Source organism: Euwallacea fornicatus, chromosome 11 (assembly GCF_040115645.1).
Source record: "Euwallacea fornicatus isolate EFF26 chromosome 11, ASM4011564v1, whole genome shotgun sequence".
NCBI lineage: Eukaryota > Metazoa > Arthropoda > Insecta > Coleoptera > Curculionidae > Euwallacea > Euwallacea fornicatus.
In genome coordinates this window covers 2,799,044-2,821,694 of record NC_089551.1, presented here as the reverse complement: position 1 = coordinate 2,821,694, position 22,651 = coordinate 2,799,044, and the positions used below count along the sequence as shown (strand labels likewise).

At 38.0% G+C, this 22,651-nt stretch overlaps 4 protein-coding genes and 1 non-coding gene across 14 annotated transcripts in view; 3 read left to right on the top strand and 2 right to left on the bottom strand.

Annotated features, from left to right (window-relative positions):
- LOC136342229 (neuroligin-1-like) overlaps window positions 1-3,892 on the top strand; it is a 96,572-nt gene extending 92,680 nt beyond the window's left edge. For 6 of the 7 annotated variants that reach the window (XM_066287822.1, XM_066287820.1, XM_066287823.1 and 3 more), the window contains 3 exons: window positions 23-195; window positions 1,628-1,828; window positions 1,878-3,892. In XM_066287822.1, the coding sequence (XP_066143919.1) occupies window positions 23-195; window positions 1,628-1,828; window positions 1,878-2,021 (518 nt within the window). In that variant the 3' untranslated portion in view covers window positions 2,022-3,892. Of the gene's footprint in view, window positions 1-22; window positions 196-594; window positions 856-908; window positions 1,078-1,138; window positions 1,604-1,627; window positions 1,829-1,877 lie in introns of those variants that run through there. The other variant, XR_010732615.1, reaches the window with a different exon arrangement.
- Window positions 3,893-5,724: 1,832 nt separating this feature from the next.
- On the bottom strand, window positions 5,725-11,016 carry Gpo1 (glycerophosphate oxidase 1). Of its 2 annotated transcripts, none has more exons than XM_066287815.1 (11): window positions 10,880-11,016; window positions 9,255-9,366; window positions 8,820-9,205; window positions 8,433-8,596; window positions 7,880-8,380; window positions 7,635-7,829; window positions 7,296-7,560; window positions 7,101-7,243; window positions 6,847-7,046; window positions 6,681-6,779; window positions 5,725-6,115 (listed from the first exon to the last, which is right to left on the bottom strand). In XM_066287815.1, exons 2-11 carry the CDS (start codon window positions 9,351-9,353, stop codon window positions 5,981-5,983), a joined length of 2,187 nt encoding a protein of 728 aa, XP_066143912.1. In that variant the 5' UTR covers window positions 9,354-9,366; window positions 10,880-11,016; the 3' UTR covers window positions 5,725-5,980. The 2 variants fall into 2 exon arrangements, with proteins under 2 accessions (XP_066143912.1, XP_066143911.1); XM_066287814.1 differs by lacking the exon at window positions 6,681-6,779 and adding an exon at window positions 6,532-6,633.
- Window positions 11,017-11,942: 926 nt separating this feature from the next.
- LOC136342228 (MKRN2 opposite strand protein) lies at window positions 11,943-14,290 on the bottom strand. 2 transcript variants are annotated; one of them, XM_066287817.1, is made up of 5 exons: window positions 14,152-14,290; window positions 13,338-13,484; window positions 13,202-13,279; window positions 12,845-12,974; window positions 11,943-12,732 (listed from the first exon to the last, which is right to left on the bottom strand). In XM_066287817.1, the coding sequence occupies exons 2-5, from the start codon at window positions 13,478-13,480 to the stop codon at window positions 12,451-12,453; spliced, it is 633 nt and encodes a 210-aa protein (XP_066143914.1). In that variant the 5' UTR covers window positions 13,481-13,484; window positions 14,152-14,290; the 3' UTR covers window positions 11,943-12,450. The 2 variants fall into 2 exon arrangements, with proteins under 2 accessions (XP_066143914.1, XP_066143913.1); XM_066287816.1 differs by lacking the exon at window positions 14,152-14,290 and having other exon boundaries at window positions 13,338-13,492.
- On the top strand, window positions 12,493-22,436 carry eys (eyes shut). 2 transcript variants are annotated; one of them, XM_066287812.1, is made up of 19 exons: window positions 12,493-12,613; window positions 16,086-16,390; window positions 16,449-16,793; window positions 16,844-17,012; window positions 17,064-17,281; window positions 17,337-17,705; window positions 17,768-18,297; window positions 18,352-18,662; window positions 19,164-19,359; window positions 19,414-19,565; window positions 19,620-19,756; window positions 19,805-20,050; window positions 20,099-20,272; window positions 20,325-20,556; window positions 20,609-20,772; window positions 20,821-21,027; window positions 21,080-21,473; window positions 21,525-21,858; window positions 21,920-22,436. In XM_066287812.1, exons 2-19 carry the CDS (start codon window positions 16,108-16,110, stop codon window positions 22,307-22,309), a joined length of 4,851 nt encoding a protein of 1,616 aa, XP_066143909.1. In that variant the 5' UTR covers window positions 12,493-12,613; window positions 16,086-16,107; the 3' UTR covers window positions 22,310-22,436. The 2 variants fall into 2 exon arrangements, with proteins under 2 accessions (XP_066143909.1, XP_066143908.1); XM_066287811.1 differs by lacking the exon at window positions 12,493-12,613 and adding an exon at window positions 14,459-14,691.
- TRNAC-GCA (transfer RNA cysteine (anticodon GCA)) lies at window positions 15,945-16,016 on the top strand. The gene has a single exon. It is a non-coding gene; the product is annotated as a tRNA-Cys (tRNA).
- Window positions 22,437-22,651: the final 215 nt, after the last annotated feature.

Genomic DNA, 22,651 nt, shown 5'->3' with positions numbered 1-22,651 from the left:
ACTCAAGTGACTATTTGAGAAGGAAACAACACAGAAGAGGAGGAAGATGATGAGGAGGAGGCTAGCGAGGAGTTGTTAGAACGCCTAGCAACCAGGCATTACTACAGTTATACTGCTGCCTTAGGGGTGACCGTAGGGGTGGGGTGTTTGTTGCTCGTGCTCAATATGTTGATATTTGCTGGAATTTATTACCAGGTAATTGAAATGAGACAAACTATCGCTTATATGTATAGGAACTAATTAAAAATTTTAAATATGCACGTTTCCAAAAAGCATTTTTTTAGAATTAATAAAATATATTTATTTTTTATCCAAATATTGTAAATATATTTTTAATAAATTTTGTTTATGTCCATGTTTCAAACTATTTTATGTTTCGCAGGGTTCATATGTAGAGTAACCAATTTGTTTATTTATATTATTGTGTGATATGCATATTGCTGTTCAGTGTTGACGGCAAGTATTTCAAGATGCCCAGAGGTGTTCATTTATCTCATCGGTTAAGAGGAAAAACTTAGAAAAATTTGAAAGTAGTGGAAAGCAGTGTGAAATTGGACAAAATTGAAATTTAAATAAATCAGAGGTGATTTCTAGCTTTAAAAATGGAGGAAGCTTAGATGAACTGGCGAAGTGTGGCAGAAAACGAAAAACTGAGAAATTGATAGACTGAAGAATTAAAATGTTATCCATTCAGGATCCGTTCACGAGTGCAAGTCGCATACAACAAGAGTTATGTGTTTCAATATCAGTGAGCACCATAAAACGAAGATTAAGAAGCGCTGATTTATATGGGAGAAAATCGCCGGAGAAGCCTTTCATCTCAAGGAAAAATAGAAAGGCTAAATTGCATTTTGCGTAAGAGCATGTGAATTGGTCGTATGAAAAATAGAAAACTGTCCTTTTCTCAGGTGAAAGTTTATTTAAATTGTTCAAATCAGCCGGAATTTGTTGGGCCAGAAGACCAATTAATGAACGGTTTAATCCGAAATATACTACATCGACGGTTAAACACGGAAGTGGCGGTATTATAATTTGAGGGTGCTCCGAAGGATTTGGCATGGCTCCATTAATAAAAATGTATTGTATTATAGAGCAATATGTTTATAAAAACATTCTAAAAAATCACATGTTGCCCTAGGCAGAAGAAAATATGGGCCCTCGATGGAGGTTTCAAGAGGACATCACCCAAAGCATACCCCAAATTAATTAAAGAGTGATCAGACGCCTATAACGTTGATATGCTGATTTGGCCGACTCGAAGCCCCGATCTGAACCCCATAGAGAATTTTTTAATCTGCGAACGGCAAATGTTGGGTAGTAATGAAAAATAATGGATATGATACTAAATACTAAATAAGTTTTAATTTTAAGATTAAACATCGTAAATGTGTTAATTGCTCTACGTTTTAACCCATGATTTAGAATATTTTTTAATTTAGTTTAAAAACGTTTAATCAACGAACCTTAACATTAATATATTTATTTTTAATTTTAATATCTACCTAATGTAATAGATTGTATCAAATTCGTGTTACCATGGGAAAAGAAACGAATTTAAAAAGTTGTTCTACATATGACCGATAGTGTGCTTCGATGGATTTAGGGATGAAAAGAAAATTATTTCCAGAGGGACAGAGATAGAAGGATGCGCCGACACAATAGTAGCGAATCTGCGAATTGCACCTCCAGGCTCAGCAACTCAACCCCCTCGACTGAGACGATTCCAATGTCCCAAAGACCCAGCACTCCTGGAAGCAGCGCCAGGCAATCGCCCTTAATCGGAAGAAGAGAGCACGATTTCAGTGACATCCCCCCCTACTACAACACGGTAAGTTGCCAACAACATTCCGGAATTTTCTTGATTTTTTCCTTCACAGCTGCCTCGAATGAAAGCTGCATGTCCAAACATGTCCATCAGCACCACCTTGCGCAAGGACAAACCTCCCCCGCCGATGCGCACCTCCAGCAACCCCAGTCATTCCGTCAAGAAAAGGGTGCAAATCCAGGAGATTTCAGTATAGCATTCGCCCCCGTCGGAATGTCAAGGCGCCAAGACGGGCCGTCACATTCAATTCGACGAAACGTCCGTCATGGCAAGTCGTCGTGACACTCCGACCAGTGACGAAGCGTTGGACTTAGTCAGCGTTCGCTTATAACCTACGGCCGCTGACATCATTGTGGTGGTCATGGATTAGATATGGTTCTCATGATAGCTAAGGGTTTCCCCTGTCAATCCACAGCCGAGAATCTTGAATCGATGACCAGACAGTTTGAAAAATGACAACGTGGCGATATGAGTCTAAGACTACGGAGGTCATTCTCAAGCAGTATCCTGCTTGCCGATGCAAGAATCTGGCCCCCAGGGGGTTCAATTATCGTCAATAGTGACTTTATACCAGTTTTTTGTAAATAACTGAAATTTATGCTTAAGCCTGATTTCTGCACCCATTTTTTCCACCCACAAATCACCCCACTAAAAATAGGTACCCACGATTGCGGCCACCCAAAAGCTCATCTGCACTACGATTTCAAACTAACCGGTTTTTCAACAACTGTTGTAAATATAACTAACTGTTGTGTACATAAGTGGATTACATGGGACAAATGATTTTTTAACGTAAATACTTTAAGCTAGAAATACTGCCGTTATATCATTATCCTGTGCAAAATGGGCATTGCAAGCAGATCGTTGTTATCCCTTTTTATTTTCTGTTAAACGTTGTGTCATACATTGTGCCCCGAAAATACATGTCAAAAATGATATTACAAAATGATTTAAGCCAACACATCAATATTTAGCTCAAAAATTATTTTAAAAAAAAGTCTCTCGTTTAGAGACTCATGTCGGTCGAAGTTCTTGAAAAGAAAATACATGTTTTTTGCTATATTTAGAGAGTGCTTCAATGGATATCTATTAGCACAGGGATGATTTTCACGTAACATTGATGTCTGTTCGCAATGTGCGAGTGGTAAGTGCTTTTTCAAAAATTGATCAGAACTTTTTGCTGGATACCTGCAACGTGTTGAATTTTTTCTGATGCTTCATTAGCCCTTCATCCAGTTTTTCCATGTATCGGGAATTACTGGTTCAGTTGACATTTGACACGGAAAAAAAATTTTCTTGTCTCATACAGAAAACCGATTTGCCATCAAGTCGATAACTATCAATGCTTGTCGATGCGAACGCTGACGTCACTTCTGGAAAGAGTCATAAAAATGCATGACATTTTTTTGATTTTTTTTTACAACAACAATTGCGTTTTCTGACATAAAAAATGACCCATATAGTTAAATTTATGGGTTTTCGCGAAGATAATCTGACGTCTTGTGTTACGGTTTATGCGAAGCGCTTCCCGAACCGTCGAAGACCCGACCGCCGAACATTTGCACAAATTGGTTAGATCCTTGCGGGAGACCCATATACCCATATCGGAAGAACCGATAATTTTAACAATATCGGCAATTTCTTTACTAGATAACGCCATTATTGATCTAAAAAAAAAAAAAATCACAAATTTTGATAAATTTATATGACATTTTCCATAAGTGACATAAGTGTTCACATCGACAAGTATCGATAATTAGCGAAATGGTGACAAGTTGGTGTTCCGTATGAAAAAAAAAGTTTTTTCAACGTGAAACCTTAACCGAACCAAAAATTTCCAACGCGTAGAAAAGTTGGAGAAAGGACCAATGTAGCATCAGAAACAGCATCAATACGCTGCAGCTACCCAGTGAAAAATTCTAGTTATTTTTGAACCAAGATGGCTAAAAACTTACCATTTGTTCAATGCGAATAGACATGAATGCTACGTGAAAATAATCCCTGTACTAATGAATAAATGGACAATGGGTTTCGGTGAAATCCATTGAAGCATTCTTGAGATAATGCGCAAGAAGCAAGTTTTTTTCAAGAACTTTGACCATCAACAGCATCAAAACGTAATACTTTTTTCAAATAATTTTTAGACAAAATCTTAATGTATTACTCAAATAATCTCTATCATTTTTGACATATATTTGTGGGACACCCTGTAATTTATAAATTATTCATCTTGCAAAGGGCGATCAACACAAAAACTTCAAGTATTTTGTCTGTTAGCTAGACGTTTAATAATAAATAATAAATTGCTTAACCATCGCCCATTAAAAGTTCACCTCTTGCGACGAGGTTCTTTTTAATGATCACCCGTTATGTGATTTGTTGATACCGCAACTATAAGTGTATAGGGTGTCACATATCATTACGGAAATATTTGAGGAGGCCATAGTACTCTACAAAATAATTTTTAAAATGCTAATAAACCCACCTTCAAAGACACACCATTTCCCATATACAGGATGGCAAAGCTTCACTTTTTTTCCACATTCGTCGAAGAGCATTTTCAACCGTTTTTATAAATTTTATCATAATTTAAATTTATTTTGAAATATTTAATTTTATGCGAATTGCTTCACATCATTGATAATTGAACTGGATTATTTTTCTCTTTTCTTCCTTTACATTCTTAATTTACATCAGTAAATATTTTTGCAAATTCGACGAAAACAGTGAAAGATACAAAAACATGGCAAGAAACCAAACAGCTAAAGAATTAAAGAAACATTTTTAATTTGGTATCCAAATACCTACGGAGTGTTCGAAGAAAAGATACAAATCATATAATACTGCAAGATCTAAAAAAAGGAAAACTCTATATGTTACTTCTCTATGCTACCAACGCTCTTGACATTTCGTTTTAGAGTCTTACAGAAAATAGGTACACAAAATTTCAAAAATGTAACTTAAGGTATACGTAAGAAAAACGCAAAATATGAGTAAACATTTGAAACTTGACTACCCTGTATATCAAAAATTATGCATTTTTGATCATGTATGTATTATAATTTTTTTATTATTTTGCAGAGTACTATCGCTGCTTAAAATATTACCATAATGGTAACACCGTGTATAAAAGAACTTTTATTTTACACGATATGTCGTTGTAAATAAACTTTTGAATTTTCTGAGTCAAGTAAAGACTTAAAAAATAAATATTAGAATTTATTAATAAAGTAAGTACCTAACTGCGTTTTAATCAAACACGAAATAACCCAACCAAGCTCGTAATTTAGAGCTATAGAAATTGTTTGTTTAATTCCCTAAACCCCGCTGATATCGCCCGTTTATTATTTATTAATGTTTGTTCTGCTTGTGAAAACTTCATCCCCATTGAAATGCAAAATCGGTTTTTGCAGTTCATTCCATGTTTAAACATATAAAAAACGAAATATTTACTAAAAAACTGATAAATTTTCTTGTAACAAGTATTATGATTTCACAAATGCTATGTGAGGGATTTAATTTAGGTAATCAAGGCAATGCAGTAGAGCTGGTTTCGATATCCGAAGCTCAGCCCATACTCGCCCCAAAAGAAAAACCAGTAAAGAATTTTCCGAATGTTGAATTGTTTACCCATCATTCTGCATCTGCATAGTTCTCCAACTTACATTCTTCTGAGCAGAAATGAGACCTTAATTAATTTTCTCCCAAATATTTCAAAACAAGCTTAGCTGCTATCCAATGATCTTTCGTGTGGCCAGTGCTGAAGTGACCCAAAAATCGTACAACAAATCCAAAATCTTATCTTGTTGCGATAAGGACCACATTAGCTGCTGAGAAATTTATTCTCGTAATGTAATGAAACATAGACATATAAAACACTTACTAAAAATACTCGTACATTTTCTGGAAGTAGAACTTTTATTGAAAAACAAAATGTTTCCAACTCGAGGAAACAAAACTGAAATAAATTAAATATACACGAATAAAAATCCAACAAAACAACAATAACACGATCGAATTTGCATGCTTAAACGCATTTGTTAATTTGATTTCGGACAACAAACTGAAGACGCATACAGCAGAATAAATCAATTTGAAAAGATTTGTTGATTCCAATTTCCTCCAGTGCTTGCAACACTGCAGCTACGAAATCCCTTACAAACCACCCCCGCTCCTTTCGACGGAGATCTTCTTTTTCAAAATGTCCTTTTCGTGCTTCTGCTCTTCCAACTCCGCCATTCTGGCGAATCTTGAGTAAGTCACATGACCGGATTTGATAGCAGACATCATCTGGAATTATTTTTCTGTTGCAATATTCGAAATGAAAAAATAATTATTTATAAATCAAACATGCGGAAAAAATGGGCTAGTGTGGGTCAGTCATCGATCCAGCTGATAGGTCCAAATTTCGGCTGGCTGAGCTGTTTTGATAATATAGAAGTGTTGAAAACAATGGACACACAAGTATGTAACAAAGTGAGCAATATTTTTACCCTAAGATATAGGAGCAACCAAATTGTGCCTTGTTAGTTTGAATTATTAGAAAATGATTCTATAGATTAAGAGATCTGGTTGCCACCACGGATCTATCCAAGATAAATGTCCCTGAGAATAAATCAAGTTTTAACGTCACCACAACTATCAAAATAAAAACGGTGATAAACTGAAGCCAAGAACCAAGATCAACCGAAACAACAAGCTCAAACCTGCAAATATTCGTCGAGCTCGACTTGGCCGTTCATGTTGGTGTCGATTTCCTTAAGGATCTCGTGTAGGGTTTCCCCAGGCACTTCGCGGTCGTCATCCCGCTGTAAAGGGGATAAAACCGATCAATTAAATGCCGTTAGAAACTTACTTGTAGATAATCGGCCATCTCTAACTGTCCATTGTAAGTCACATTTATGTCTGAGAGTAAAGTGTGGATTTCGTCGTCCGTGAGTTTCATACCTAAAGACTGAGGAACAGCGATTCAAGGTACTTCAAAGTTGTTGAAAAAAACATTTAAAAAAGATACTTTGTACCTTTAGACTTCTCCTGATATCGTTAATTGAAACATATCCCTTGCGGTCTTTGTCGATGATCTGAAACCGTTTGATATATAACTGAATTTCTTCTTTGCTGAGGTTTATAGGGATTTTGTCTCTGCTGGCCCGATTTACATTCTGGCCCATCTCGGTTTGCAGGAACTCTGTGGCCATCTTACTCTGAAGCTTCTTTTCATCTGTAATAGTTTATGCCCAAATCTTGTGCCACTCAAATCCAAAACGAAAATAACCTTCTGACCACCCCAACTCTTCTCCCATTATGGCGATTATATCTGGCAGCGCTTCTTGAGCGGCCTGCACGTTCAGGAATGCCAGTCGCACACGTCTCGCTATCATATCGATAGCTGTCATTGCGTACTCCCTACATCCGTAGCTAGAAATTAAAAAAATAGTACTAGAATTATTATAAATGCATAAAAACCTACCGCACTTCGGCGTCGATATAAGGGAACTCGGGATGGATCTTTTTCCCGATAATAGGCCATCTTTTGCCGGTTAAACTGGCCATCTTGGCCACTGCAAACGCTCTGTCTCCATAAGATTTGGCCAGGTGCTCGGCAACCTCGCATTCCAAACCGAAATCTTGGACTAACCTAATGTACATGGTGGGAGTCCATTCATGGGCTCCTTCCAAGAGAAGACCGCAGGTTTGAGATTCCTGGTACTTGCACTTCGACTCCAGGTTGCAAGCTAGCGAAAATTATATGTGACCAGAATTTTATTTTATTTTTGGAAGCGAAAACAAATATTTTGAGAAATTTTACCCTTAATAGCTGCATCAATGGTCTCTTCTGCCATAGCTCTATACGTCGTCCATTTACCCCCCGCAATAGTTACCAATTTGGAATCACTGACGTGAACGATATGATTCCTCGCTAAAGACTGAGTGTCTGGTTTGTTAGGGTCAGAAACCAATGGTCGAATTCCACTCCAAGCGGACAAAACATCTCCTCGCCTCACTAAAGAATCCATAAATAAACATTAAACCATAAAACTTTAAAAATTAAACCTTCAACGTCCGGATTAAGGTAGTTCTTCACCTCTTCTAAAATGAACATAATCTCATCTTCAGTGGGTTTGGGGCTATGCGTCACTTGGCAAGGTAAATCGGTGGTGCCTGCAATGGTGTGCTTCTGCCATGGAAGGAAAAAAATTACCCTTCCATCACTGGTTGAAGGGTCCAACAGACCCATTTGCTCAGGACTGTAGTAACCAGGCAAAGTAATGTGTACTCCACTACTTGGAGAGCAGATTTCCTTCACTTTGGGATTGTCCATTTTTCTAATACTATCTGTGAAGGGTCCTGTTGCGTTAATTACGCATTTGGTGGGTATTGTCCAGGTTTTGCCGGTCATTTCGTCTCTGCAGCTCACTCCAGAGATCACCTCGCGACCGTCTTTCTCCTTGTCTTTTATCAGACCAGTGACTTTAACATGGTTAATGACGGAGGCTCCTAATCTGGCCGCTGTCAAGGCAATGGACAAATTCATTCTCGCATCGTCTTGTTGACCTAAATATTGAATGTATTACAGCCATGTTGAGTGTTCAGTTTCTCCACTCACCGTCATAATAAACAATCCCCCCGCAAAGGGCATTGCCCTTCAACATAGGGAACAATTCTAGGGCGTTTTTTTTTGATAAATAATAGGAATTTTTCAAGGTTTTGGAGCCGGCCACTATGTCGTACATTTTGATGCCCACCCAGTAGTAGGGCACCTGCCACCATCTAATAGGTAAAAAAGAGAAATTAAAGAATGGATGGACTTGTTGCATCTAAAAATATAACCCAGAAAATGCATAAATGCCATGAACTTATCGCCTCAGTCTATTACGTAAAAAAAATTCGGTTACGACTAGTTCTCATGTATGTATATTCAGCCAGCGTAGGAGATTAAACAATGTTTAAAATGCAACAAGAATAATGAAACCAATATAAATAATCTACTTACTTATACACTGGCAACATAATGGGGAGAGGGTGAGCTAAATGGGGCGCCTGTTCAAGCATAGCAGCTCTCTCGTTCAAGGCCTCTTTCACCATTCTATATTGCTCAACATCCAGTTGCATGATGGCTTTTTGGAGATATCTAACTCCTCCATGAATTAGTTTTGTGCTCCTACTACTGGTGCCACTGGCAAAATCATCGGCTTCGATCAAGGCAGTCTTCAGTCCCCTTGTGGTGGCGTCCAGTGCGCAACCAGCCCCTGTGGCCCCACCACCAATAATCACAATATCAAACTGATCAGTTTGCAGCGATTTCAGTTGCTCTGCCCGTGTGGGCAAAGCTTTTTTCGGCCTGGGAGTCGCTTTTTGTGCTTTTACAGATAATGGCCACTACGGGTGAACTCTCAGAAAAACAGAATCTCAGAATTTGAGGACTTACATTTTCATTGTAGCCGTTTAAAAGTAGATAAGTGGCGAGACCCGCTCCGGCCGTTCCAGCCAAACCTCCCACTGCAATTTTTCCTAGTTTGGTAGCCATTATCCAGTTTCACCTATAGCAAATGACAGTCCACTGAAATTCTTGGTGGAGATCAAAGATTTTTGAAAAGTATTAATAGACCGGGATTGAAATGAATCTGTCAATAGTGTGGGATGTTAAAAAGGTTAAAATTGAGAGTTTGTTTTAATTGGAAAAGGCTGGAAAAACACGATTTAGAATTTAGGATTAAACCTCATCATTGCATTATCTACTAACAATAATTTAAATAAATGCGCACATATTGCCTTCATGATCGACTTAACAACGCTGTAAAAGCAGATAGCGAAATTTGCCTTAGAATTATAATTTTACCAATATCATTTTCTCAGCTAATATGTGAATGAGTATAGCAAGTATCAAATTGTACAAGATTTTATCAGTTCTAAGTACCCTGTAACCAGATAAAGCCATTTTAATGAATATTTGTTCTATACTGAAACAGAAAGTGACTTTTTCAGTCATTTTAAACTCACTGCCTCAGTTTACCTATATGCAACAAAAATGAGTCAATTGCACCTTTGTAGCCAAATGATTTTCCTCTAAGAACTGAATCAAAGATTTTCATATAAAGGATAAACCCATTAAAACAATCTGAAGATGGCACATCCTTGAACTCAAAAATCACCTGTTTGTAATGTAAACTTGTTGATCAACCTAGACCTAGTCTGACTTCCTTAATATTGAGGATATTTTCAACTTTGGATATTGACGTAATTTCCACAGGGAATCTATGGTAAACAGATTAATGAAATATGCATTAGTATAGGACAGACTGTCTGGGGAAAACAGAATGAATGAATGAATGAGTATTTGGTTTATTTTGAAAGTAGTTTAGTCGAAAGGGAGAAACATATCATGTGTGGTATGTTCACTAAATAGAAATTATTCAATGTAGGTATTAAATCACCAACTCGAACTACTAAACAAGATAAAGAAGGTGACTGCTTATATAAGTAAAGTTGTAATGATTTTCCTTAGGAACAATTTAATTGATAGATATTTTCTGGTTAGCAAATGATAAATGAAGCCTACCTATATGCTTGCTATGAAAAATTTTACATATTAGCCATCACCAAAAATTGAAAATTTACATTTGCTATGCTTGCAAAGACTTACAGCCTCCAGAAGTCTTGTGAGGGCCACCACACTACCTACAACTAAAGGGGCTATACTTATTTTTGCTATCAGGCAGTTTTTTGAATGTCCTGGATCACTAAGAAATTTGATTCTGAGACTATTTATACACTATACTGAAGGGAACATAGAAATATTTATAGCCTCGCCTGGCTCAACCATTATAAATTAAATCATTACGGTTTTTTGACCATGAATAAACATTAAACATTCTTTAATTTCAGCTAAATAGCGCCAATTCCGCAAAAAAGTAGCATTGAATAGTGAAGAACACGCAGCTAATAGAAGTCGTTTCAATGTCACAAAACACTACTGATTTTCCGCATTAAATAGCGAATATAACTAATGAAAATTAGTGTCAACTTTCGGAGCTTAAACTAGAGTTGACTTACGTTTATTAGGGGGCCTAGGATTCTGTTAACATTGCCATTATTCAATGCATTTCGACAGGTTATGTAAATTTAATCAGACACCACTTACACTCTCTAAGACATATCGCGTGAATGAGCCGGCGAATCATAGGTCGATCACGTCACCGGGATATTCCAATCAGATGTTGCCAAGTCTGTAACAATTTTCCAAGATGGTTTATCGCTTAACTTACTTTATTATATGCCAGCATTTTAGACGGCACAGTTAGTTACTGAAGTAACATATTACACTGTTTTAATTCTCCTAAAATCTTCATTTATTACCTTATTTTAAGTTTAAGCTGTGATGATTTCCTCCTGTGAGTAAATTTTAAAACCGCAAAGAAGAAGTCTGGCAATGTAGTGCGTCACAGGTATCGCGTCTCTATTTGCAACGCATTGTTGCCAAGTTAACATCACAGTTGTTATTGGCATCCAAATAAATTAAATCTCAGAATATAATATCTTGAAAAATAAAAATCTACATAGATAATAGAGCAGAAAGGTATATTATACACGCATAATATTATTTCACGCACTTTTGCACAGCAATTTCTCGGCTAAATAGTAATAATATGAACATCGGCAGCAATGCAATATCGAAGCTTCTATTGCGCAATTTTACCAATGACGTAATACAGAGTCGCATCAATCAAGCCGCTATGTTACGCAAACCTGAAACACATGAAGTTACTAAAACTATGAGAGCATCGTAAAGCGTGCGTAATTTTTTTGCTATTATTGCGCAATTGGTCACGTGTAGCCCGAATCCGAAATAATGGAAAGTCTCGCGCATGAAGTGAGCGCGTGTTTTTGCGGAATATTTCTGCGATTTGGCAGTGATAGGGGCCAAAGGGGTTCACGCGAGTTAAAGCGTCCAAGTTGCCAATAAACGTGATTGGACAGATTAGAGATCGTAATGTGTCATCTGGCTTTTTTAATTGGAGATACGCCAGGCCTAAAATATGCTTAGACGGAGTAAATTTTCATTTTACAACAAACAGAATACTTTCGCTTTTACGGCCCACAACCACTACCACAAAAGTAGGAACAATAGATTTTTTATTAAACAATATTTGAACTAATAACGAATATTTTCTATACTAAAATGTACTAAAAAAGAACTTTGGCTTAAAGGAATAGTTTCCTTCTTAAGGGAAAGTAAGATAATCATAGAAATATGTAAATACAATATACATTAGATGCCTAATTTGCCTAAATACCTATAGGTAACAAATAGTCACCATTATTAGTTAGAAGAAACAGAAAGGTTGAATTTTAGCGCGATACATTATAAAAAATGCAATAGTATTCATTATTTTTGACAACATGGTGAACAACAATTGCACAGTCCTGCATTGGGAAAAACCCAAACCCTAAAATCTCTTCAATAAGTTAGAATATTACACTAAATATTTTCAAATTTGTTCAATAAACTCAAGTAAAGTGAAGTAATTTTTCTAGAAATTATTTCAAGAGATATTAACCCACTCTCATTATTAGGTGAGCAAGGAGGAACTTATGTATTAGTACAAAGCAACATATGTACGTAATCACTTCATCCTATGCACGTAGAATCCGTACTCTTTCAACTTTCTATATAAGGAAATGTACTTTCCAGCGGCAGTGGTGCGAGGCACGATGAACTTTTCACAAAACAACGTCCGATTTCGTGCCGCTTCGCTCAGGTTTCCATACCCCAAAGTAACCAGGAAAGTAAGAACGAAGGTGTAGCAGTTATGGTTGTCTTCACTGTAGTTCTTGGCCGACCAACATTTCTGTTTGCAGACCTGCCAAAGAGTGGTGTCCCAGTGCTCACGCCATGGAGAAGACACCTTGAATAACAAAAATATTGTTGGTATCAGATATACGCTACATAAGATTTAAGTCACTAGTCTATCCCGAAAAAAATAAATTTTCAATTCAGAAAATTAAAATATCTCATACTTGGTCTAAAAGAAGACATTGATTCCAATGATTTGACCGGTGCTTCCTCAGACCATGTTTGTCAAACTCTACGATGGTTCCTGTGGACGTGGTAACTCCAATGTGAAGGTCCATTGAATTATAATAGTCACTAAAAAATATACGAGTTTTCATTAAAAAACTACAGTTATAACTGAAAAAATAACATGAGCTTTTCAGAGAATTCATGGCCAGTTTTTAACAAGGTACACACAACAACAATAATTATTGTTCCGTTGACCTCCACTTGAGATGTGGTAATTGTTTTATTTGCACAAGTTACACGTTAGATCGAATACATGTAACTTTTCACATCCTGTGTTTTATAATCGGACTTACTTTAAGAAATCTCCGGTTGTGGGTTTGATCACCACCGCACAGGGATACTGAGACGCTCTGATGAAGGGATAAGGAACTCTACAACATAGACCTAAATAAAATTTTCCTTTTCTATTTGTTACCTTAAAAAATTTACCTGAAGGGCAGCAAAGAAAAATTGGCGTTCTCTAAATCTCCGTTGCACACTGGACACCTCGAGGGCAGGGTAAAGCAAAAAACTTTAGGGCCGCAATGTTCGAAGCACACAATGCCCGGATCCATCTTCGCTGGTTTATTCATTTTCCTGCACATTCAATTTCCACGCTAATTAGCTGCTACAACGACCACTTGCGTTTTAGGTGAAGCAACCACTCGTAATTAGCTTTCTATCGAAAATTATCAAGTAGCAGCCTAATGGGAGCTTTTACTTTTGCTTTTGCCAACGATGACTTACTTCCCGATCGCACCTATTTAAAGAAGAGAAGTGATTCTTCAATTCCCACAATCATGGTACAATGGTACAAACGAGCGCTTAATCGATCCAAGAGCTAAAGGAGAACGCAACACATTTCGGATGTGTTCAGCTCAAATTTAATGCACTAGAAAGCTCGCACAATAAAATTATTAAGTCCGCTAATGGAAGCGCGGGTTTCTGGGTTACGACGATTATTATAAGAAAAAAGTTATTTGGAGCGTGGAATTTACATAAAATGAACAAAACTATGATCTCCGATTACCATCTAGCGGGATATGGGCATATGTTGGGTAAAAATAGCATTCCGTATACAGTAAAAATCATCAACCTTAGCCCAGTTTTTTAATGGTTTTTAGCTCTGAACGCGACATTGGCGGCTAGTTGTAGGTGGATTGTCATTCGTATTTATGAATTCATTAATATTATTATAAAAATTATTGGGGTTCCATTTACTATACAATAATTCCCATCACGGATAGTAAATCTGCTTACTTACCCCTGTTCAAACGCCCACTAAAGCTGTTTGCAAAATAACCTCCTATAGCATCTTCCTTTTCTCCATACCAGCCCCAACAAATCCACCACTACCATTGATTAGTTAAATTATTGAACCAAAAAAAAAGAAGAGAATAATGTTATCTCGTGAACACTGCAGTGACTGGCATGCACGGCCACTTTTGTCTCACTAGACTACCCATTCATACCCTACCACACCATCGACCATGGACTGCTGGTCTGCCAGCTGTTATACCACAAACTGGCGACGTTGCAAGATTTACTGTTTTTGAGAAACAAATACGGTGTTAGGCCAATAAGGAAGAGGGTGACGCTCTGGCAATGCTGACAACAAAAATTGTTTGTTGTTTCGGTTGCTATGACTACGGCTTTGGTGGTGGATAACCGAAAGACCAACTTCCGGTTTATTAACTGGGTGATTGGTTTACGTGTTGTTTACGGGGTGGTTAAAAGAAAAAAACTAGCGAGTTTAAAAAAAGAAGATTGAGAAGCTCCAGGCCTTCTTGAAGTCTTTTTGGAGGTGAGATGTGTTAAATTGATGTTAAAAGAGTGTTTATAGCAATAGGAGCAATTGGGGCCATTTGATCAATAGTTAGCGATGAGTGTGTAAGCCGCGTGTTTGGGAGTTCATCGGTCAGAGGCACGCAAGTTGGATAAGTGCAAACGTTCAGATACATATTTTATGTCTATTTTTATCTATTTGTTCAATTTTATTGTTTATTAACGCCTCACATGACAAATTACATCATCAGATTTAGCGATGCGCATTGCAAATGCAAGTACGCATAATCCTATACACTGCATAACGGGTGCTCACAAAAAAAAACCTCGCAATAACCCGTGAACCGTAAACGTAGGACGTTGATTGGGTAATTAGCTGTTCACCATCAGACACTAAGATGAATACATCCCAGACATGCGTCTCATAAATTAACGCCTACTTGAGGTTTTTTGGTCACCCTCTCTACGATTTGGTTACTTTTTGGGATATAAATGTTTCTGACGCACAATATCCTGGAAACAACGATAATGAGCAAACATTATCAATTATAAAACATGAAACGTTTAGAAAAACCATGGGAAAAATAATTTATCTTCGTCAGAAAATGTCGAATGTCACGCAACATTAAATTACTGCTCGTTAATAGGATGCAACAACCACCTGGTATCTATTAATATCCAAAGCAAATGAATGATTTTCTCAATACATATGAATACCAGAGGCGGATCCAGGAGAGGTGTTGCAATTGCCTGCTCACATCTAAGTAATCATTAACGTCCTTGAATGGTCGAATGTGAAGGAACAGGGAGTAATATAGCAATGTGAGATGTGGGTTTGAGAAGAAATCCCCAGGTGCATCGCTTCTGTGCTAATGAATATTCTTAAAAATGGCTCAAACGCCGGAAATTTATTGATCACAATCTCAAAAACAATTGTTCCCATAGCAAAAAATGCCAAAACAATGCGTATTGTGTGGACTAAATTGAAACCATTTCACCTGTACGTTCCACTTATTCATTTCTAGTTGAATTTGTTAGCTGCTACTCTTATTTTTTATTAATTCAAGCGCACTTTATTGGTTTTACGTCTATTGCGAGATGTTATGCAACGTTTTTTAAATGTTCAAAATGGCGCCATCTGTCGTGGAACCTTCATGACTCGAAAATAATATTTACTTAAGCCCTCTTTGAATGACACCATGTTTAAATCAAAAATATCTCCAAAGCAAAAATTTTTAGATGAAGTAACAGGAAAGCGTTCTCTCTCGACGTGGGGATATAGCTCAGTGGTAGAGCATTCGACTGCAGATCGAGAGGTCCCCGGTTCAAACCCGGGTGTCCCCTGGCCAACTTTTTACGATTTTTTTTTATTAACAATTTATATATATTTTTAATATGTCTACAATTTTCTAGGACTCCACCAAAGAGATGCGGCATGACTCGATTAGATAGCACCTCCCTCCGACTAGGGTTGGTTCTTATTTTGCTTAATCTTCCCTGGGTGCAAAATGGCTTTTCCTGCCTGAGCAACCCTTGTATCCACGGGATTTGTTTGGACGACCTGAATTCGACCTACTTTTGTTACTGCATTGACGGTTACACAGGACTGCAGTGCCAGACTAACTGGAACGACTGCTGGTCATCGCCCTGCCAGAATGGCGGAATTTGCGTCGACGGCATTGCCAGTTTCAATTGTAGTTGTCCTGCCGGTTTTGTGGGTGAGTTTAGTAATTAATTAAGCCCTTGGAATGTAAAGCTTTGAGGGTTGGCACGTAGGGGAGTTATGCGAAGAAGACTTTAATGAGTGCGAGAGCAACCCTTGCTGGAATAACGCTACTTGTGTTGATGGACCCAATGGATATGTTTGCCAATGCCTTCCTGGTTATTCGGGGATTCATTGCGAAATTGATATAGCGGTATGTAATAGCAGTGAAAAGGCCCGTTGTGAAAATGCAGGAGTGTGCTTGGAGGGGCCTGGAGACACTTTTTCCTGTCGCTGCCAGCCCGGTTGGGAAGGGTTTCTATGCGATATTGAGACCAACGAATGCATGTCCGCTCCTTGTCAAAATGGAGCAGTCTGCATTGATCTGCAAGACAACTATGAGTGCGCCTGTCTCTTTGGTAATAAGCCTTTAATGAGTTCTTTCAGTTTGGTTAAGTTTAAATCAAAGGATATACTGGGAGAAACTGCGAGGAACTGGTCAAAATATGCGACAAAAACCCTTGCAAAAATGCAGCCCTTTGTCTAATAGAAGAAGGAATTGCTGTTTGCTATTGCGTGCCAGATTTTCATGGGGAGCTGTGCCAGCTGCAATACGACGAGTGTCTTCTGGGACCTAAGTAGATTGCTTTAGAGCAATTTTTAAACACAAATTAGGAATTATATTGTAGATGCTCCAATGGTGGCACTTGTATAGACGGAATAGACAATTCTACTTGCTCCTGCCCTCCAAACTTAACAGGGATACTCTGCGAGTGTCTAATACTGCCTGATAATCAATTAGACTGCAACTACATATCACCCATAACCACCACAGCTTTAACGAGTATTGGGGATTTTACTAACTCCACAATTTTAGTTGAGACTGATTTTACCACCCCAATCATTTGTAAGTGTGTGTATGCCTACAGTGTGATTTTCTAATCTTAAGTATTATAAAATAGATTCAGAGAGAACTACTTTAGAGAGTACCTTAACTACCACCACATCAACTGTTATAACTACTGATGTTGCTACTGCTACGACTGCTGTCCTAGTGCCAAATGATACTACTACTACTACATTTTCAACTGAAACTGCCGAAACTTCTACTAGTATTCCTCATTGCATTACGCAGACTTTGCCCGGTATCACTTCTACTACTGCTCAATCTACAATAACCACTGGTGGTTTAACAGAAATAACAATTTTAACTACTAGAAAGGAGTCATCTACAGAAGGTGCCACAACTACTATTGCGGACTCTACTTTCACTTCCATCATTGAAACCACCACTCATGCATCTTCATCTACAGTTATTACCGATATTACTGGTAGGTTCTTATTGGCATATTTAAGTCAGCACTTACGAATTTTTAAACCGCAAACACTACAGAAAAAGCTACTACATTAGTAGCAGAAGTGACAACTGCTGAAACACCTGAAGAGACCTCAATAAGTACCTATAGTAGTGCGCCTGTAACTACGGTAGAAAGTACTGTAATCCAAGACTCCTCTTCAATAACTACATCCTCTATTGAAACCGTAACAGAACCAGCTACAATAACTACTAACCCAGAAGTTTCTAGTAATCCTTCACAAATGCCCTTAGAAACCACCTCTTCTGCTACTACAATTGAAGAGCATCAAAGCGTCACAGAAATTGGAAGCAACAGGAGCTTTTCTGATGTAACAACTGATATTACAAACAATGTTTCTGATACCTCAACCACCCCTGAACCACCAATAACTTTGACTTTTCTCACAGAAGAACCCTTCACCCATCCCTCATTTTCTCCCGCATTTAGCACAGAGCAAACTGTAACATCCCTAATTACAACTGCAATATCTAGCATTGATTGCACCGTGACTGATCAGATGTGCCTAAATGGAGGTTCATGTCTTTACACTGGAGGTGGGCATAAGGTATGAGTTTGTCGTTGATATTTAGTGCAATTCTTTAACTAAAAAAATGTTTAGTGTCTGTGCCCCTTTGATGCCGAAGGCAGCTTTTGCGAAACGAAGCTAGGAATCCGCAACGCAGCGTTCACCGGAAACAGTTATTTGTCTCATACTTTGCCGAAAAATGACAATATTTCTCTAGAATTCGAGGCCAAGACACTATCGAATCAGGGTTTGCTGTTTTACACCCATTCAAGCTTGACTTACATGGCTTTGTACGTTATGGATGGTTTTCTAATGTTCAAATTTTCCTGCGGATACCAAACAATGCTGCTGAGCGAGCTTAATGTTCCTGTTAACAACGGCTATAGCATGAATGTTAAAGCCTCGTAAGTTTGTGTTTTATACGCATATGTTGGAATAATATTGAGTACATTTCTCCGAGTTAATAAATGTTGATTTATTAACAAAATATAGAAAGACAGACTAACGAATTCACTACTACTCGACTGCATCTCTGGCCTTCTCTATCTCGACTGCCCATTTTTCCTCATTCCTTCCCTTCTCTATTCAGGGATGGTACCTTAGTTCAAAAGGGGATTCCTCGACTTTTAGCCATTTAAGAGTGGCGGTAGTAGCAACTTCGTTCGACAGTGCTTTATCCCAACATAACTCTGTCAGTTTTCTTGTTATTATCTTATCACTAATTCTAATAACATAATGCAAAAAACGTATGAAGTACTGAATTTCTGATTCATTCATACTTATTTAACCTTGTGAAATAAAATCTTGCTGACTAAATGGTGAAAGTAATTTTGCTAATTATGTTTGGAATGTATTTCTGGTTGTCTATATTTACAACTGTTAAGTATGACTATATTCAATTACAGTCTCAATTTTTCGAATGACTTCAAACATTGCTATGCCCTAATTAAAATCAACGATACTTTAACGATGAGCGGAGACCAAATGGCAATGAAAAAACCTTTTAATACAATGCCTGCCTCGTTGCATCTGGGTGGTACTCCTGAAGAGAAGCAGGACATACCAGCGGGCGGTTTTGTGGGATGCATGTCCAATTTAACGGTAAAATTTAACATTTTCTGTTGTAATTAACGTTTAAATGAACGCTCCTTTAAGGTATCCGCAAAAAACGTGTACATTTATAAAGATGCTGAAGATGGATTTGAAATTTCTGAGTGTTCTTCCTTGGCCTGTTTGTCTAATCCTTGCAGAAATGGTGCTTCGTGCAGCTCACAAGGAGAATCTTGGAAATGCCACTGCAAAAATGGGTAATAATCAGGTTTTAATTAGATTTAAAAACGTTGAAAAACATATATTTTTAGTTTTTTAGGCACGAACTGCGATATATCAATTTGCGACAATAACCCTTGCTTATTTGGAGGTACTTGCATTCCCTTCTCTAATAGTGGCTACATTTGTCTCTGCCCTTATGGAAAACATGGACACTTTTGTGAAAATAGTGAGTTATTCTGTGGGCGTTAACTTATTATTATGATTATGATTATAGGCTTAAAAGTCTCGGAGCCATATTTCTCGTCCACGGTAAGGGGGTTGTCTTCATTTGCTGCGTACCCCCTACCGGAGGGTACTTCTCAGAAAATGGAGATCAAATTCCGTTTCACTCCCTCAACGATAGAACAGATTTCTTTACTGCTCTTTATAGGCCAAAATGGACAGCATGACTTCTATTCCGACCATCTAGCAGTTAGTTTTGTGAAGGGCTACATTATGCTTACGTGGAATATGGGCTCAGGTCTGTATAGGAGAAAAATGCGTGTACAGTGTTAACGGTAAGTTGTAGGCCCTCGAAGAATTTTCACGTCGCAGCCCATTGAGAGCGGAGCTAGGGATTACTTGGTCAAGCTGGGCTACGATAGCAGGAGGGCTTGGTTGTTTGTTGAAAATTTGGGTAATTTTTCTGGCAGATCTCCTGGGCAGTCTGTGCAATTAGATGCGGCACCATTGTTGTATTTGGGTATAAATTGCTCCTCTTGAAACCATTTAAATAATAACAAATGGCATTATAGGAGGCCACGACTCCATAAATTTCTCCCAACTACCCCATGATCTACCCCTGCATACAGGTTTTTCAGGCTGCATTTTCGACGTGGAGGTAAAAGTGGACAAAGTTGTATTCCCTCTACAATCTTCAGTGCATGCGGCCTTTGGACGGGCCGTAGGGCAATGCGGTACTACTGAGTGTTACGAGAAAAGCTGCCAGAATGGAGGAGCATGTTTGCACCATGGGAGCACCTTTATGTAGATGTTACGGTTCTTCTAAGATTTTTGTGGTAATAATTGTTTAATGCAGGTGTTTGTGTCAAGACAAGTGGTTTGGCCCTTTATGCTCGTCAGCAACGAATTTCTGCGATTCGAACTTTACACAGTGCAGCGATTACTCCCAATGCATCCCCCTATTAATGGGCTATGAGTGCGATTGTCCTTTAGGGAAAGTTGGCCAATACTGCGAGAAAAGTGTGTGTCTTTCTATAAATAAATTTCTGGTTCTAATGATTTGTTTAGGGGAAAATATCAGCGATATAAGCTTCACCGGAGCTCGATCTTACTTATCAACACATCCAGTTCAAGTGGACAGCGGCAAATTTAACGTAGAAATGGAGATCAGGATGCTGAAAGACAGCGGCATCGTTCTCCTGTTGGGGACTTCTGAGGCCAGTTTTGTGTGCTTGAATTTGCAGAATGGCTTGTTGGAACTGAGATTACGCTCAGGTATGACGATCTAAAGTAACTTCGAAGATCATCTAAACATTTGTTCACATAGGTAAACCTCGCTCAAAAACCAGAGAGTTACTCACAGTGCGAAGCTCCAGGCTTCTCCTAAAAGGAGTCTGGCACAAAGTTCAATTCGGCGTCTTCGGCCGCAAAGTGTATCTTTATGTAGATCACGTAATTAACATGGGCGTTTTAGATCATGGTTTCACAGTGAAAATTCCTATTGGTAGCGTTTATTTGGGGGGATTGCCGGACATGTCGCATCTACCATTTGGAGCCAGTTCAGCCCTCCCCGTGCATTACACAGGGTGTTTGAGGCATTTTTCCATTAATGAGAAGCAGATCTATTTAATGGAAGAGAATATTTTGAGTTCTAGGAATGTGATTGACTGCGACGGTACTCCTTGCGGAGGGGAGGTGTGTCTTCATGGAGGCACTTGCTGGTATGATTTTGTTAACCTTGCGTTTTTAGCCATTTAAACTTATATCTTTAGGTTAGACACATTACTGAATGCCCATTGTTCCTGCCTGGAACCTTATTATGGAGAACGGTGCGAGTTTGCCCCCAAATGCTCTGCCAAAAATTGTAAGAACGGGCATTGTTCGGATAATTCAACTTGTGCTTGCCATGTGGGATTCGAGGGAGGGTTTTGCGAGACTCAAATCCAAGTTAAAAGTCCTTCTTTCACGGGGAAGAGCTATTTGATTGTACAAAAGTTGGGAGATAAGAGGCGTGGAATTAAAGATTCTTCAATGGAAGTCAAACAATTGTACCTGAATTTTACCACTGCTAAAGATCATGGACTTCTGCTGTGGACTAGAAGCAGGGTTTGATAATTCAATAAATGCGTAGATATTTAATCTATTTATTATCATCCTTATTTTATAGGATCAAAAGCACTTTCTGGGTATAGGCCTAGAGTCCGGGCATTTAAAAGTAGCTTTTTCATTGAACAACCAACAATTGGTGGAAGTCTTGCCGTCTTATAGACTCTCTGATGGATTGTGGCACACTATTAAGTTAATTTTGCAGCCATTTTCTCTAAGGGTGGATTCGAAACGTCTAGATTTATTAAATAACAACACTTCAACATTTATTTCCGATGGCAACTTCTTCATTGGGGGGCTGCCCGGCAATAGCAGTTTCGTTGCAGAAACGAACGGCCTGTTTCCTCAAAGCTTTGAAGGCTGTATAGAGGCATTCAGCGCCAATGACCGAATTATTAGGGATTTTACACCGTTTGAGGGAATTAACATTGCAAATTGCAAAATTTCGTAAGATTATAATAATTTACCCTAGTCCTTTGTATTTTGTATTATGAGTGCTTGTTGTTATAATGTTTTTAGTAAATTATTATTAATTGTCTTTATACCTACTATGTTATATTATATTGTATTATTATTTGTGTATTTGTATAATAAACTAGGATTATTGTATATATTGCATTTTTTATATATTATATTTTTCAAAATTTAAGGAGTTACTTTGTTCTTTATAATCTTGATGACGCACTTTTAGTCAGAAATGTGGAATCACCTAATCAGTTGACAAGCAGATGTTAACCTTACCAGCAACAGTGCCACGTCTTCACATTGACAACTGACTTCCTTCAAGCTTCAT

Bases quoted from the DNA above. Each gene is read 5' to 3' on its own strand.
- Gpo1 (XM_066287814.1), bottom strand. From the start codon at position 9,353: ATGGCTACCAAACTAGGAAAAATTGCAGTGGGAGGTTTGGCTGGAACG. The intron at 8,381-8,432 runs GTGAGTGGAGAA...TTCAATATTTAG, and splicing joins GGGGATTGTTTATTATGACG to GTCAACAAGACGATGCGAGA. The intron at 7,830-7,879 runs GTTTAATTTTTA...TGGATTCTTTAG, and splicing joins CCTTAATCCGGACGTTGAAG to TGAGGCGAGGAGATGTTTTG.
- LOC136342228 (XM_066287816.1), bottom strand. From the start codon at position 13,492: ATGTGCAGGAAAATGAATAAACCAGCGAAGATGGATCCGGGCATTGTG. The intron at 12,975-13,201 runs GTAAGTCCGATT...TATATTTTTTAG, and splicing joins ACAACCGGAGATTTCTTAAA to TGACTATTATAATTCAATGG. The intron at 12,733-12,844 runs GTATGAGATATT...TTGTTATTCAAG, and splicing joins AATGTCTTCTTTTAGACCAA to GTGTCTTCTCCATGGCGTGA.
- eys (XM_066287812.1), top strand. From the start codon at position 16,108: ATGACTCGATTAGATAGCACCTCCCTCCGACTAGGGTTGGTTCTTATT. The intron at 17,706-17,767 runs GTAGGTTCTTAT...CAAACACTACAG, and splicing joins AGTTATTACCGATATTACTG to AAAAAGCTACTACATTAGTA. The intron at 21,028-21,079 runs GTATGACGATCT...TTGTTCACATAG, and splicing joins GGAACTGAGATTACGCTCAG to GTAAACCTCGCTCAAAAACC.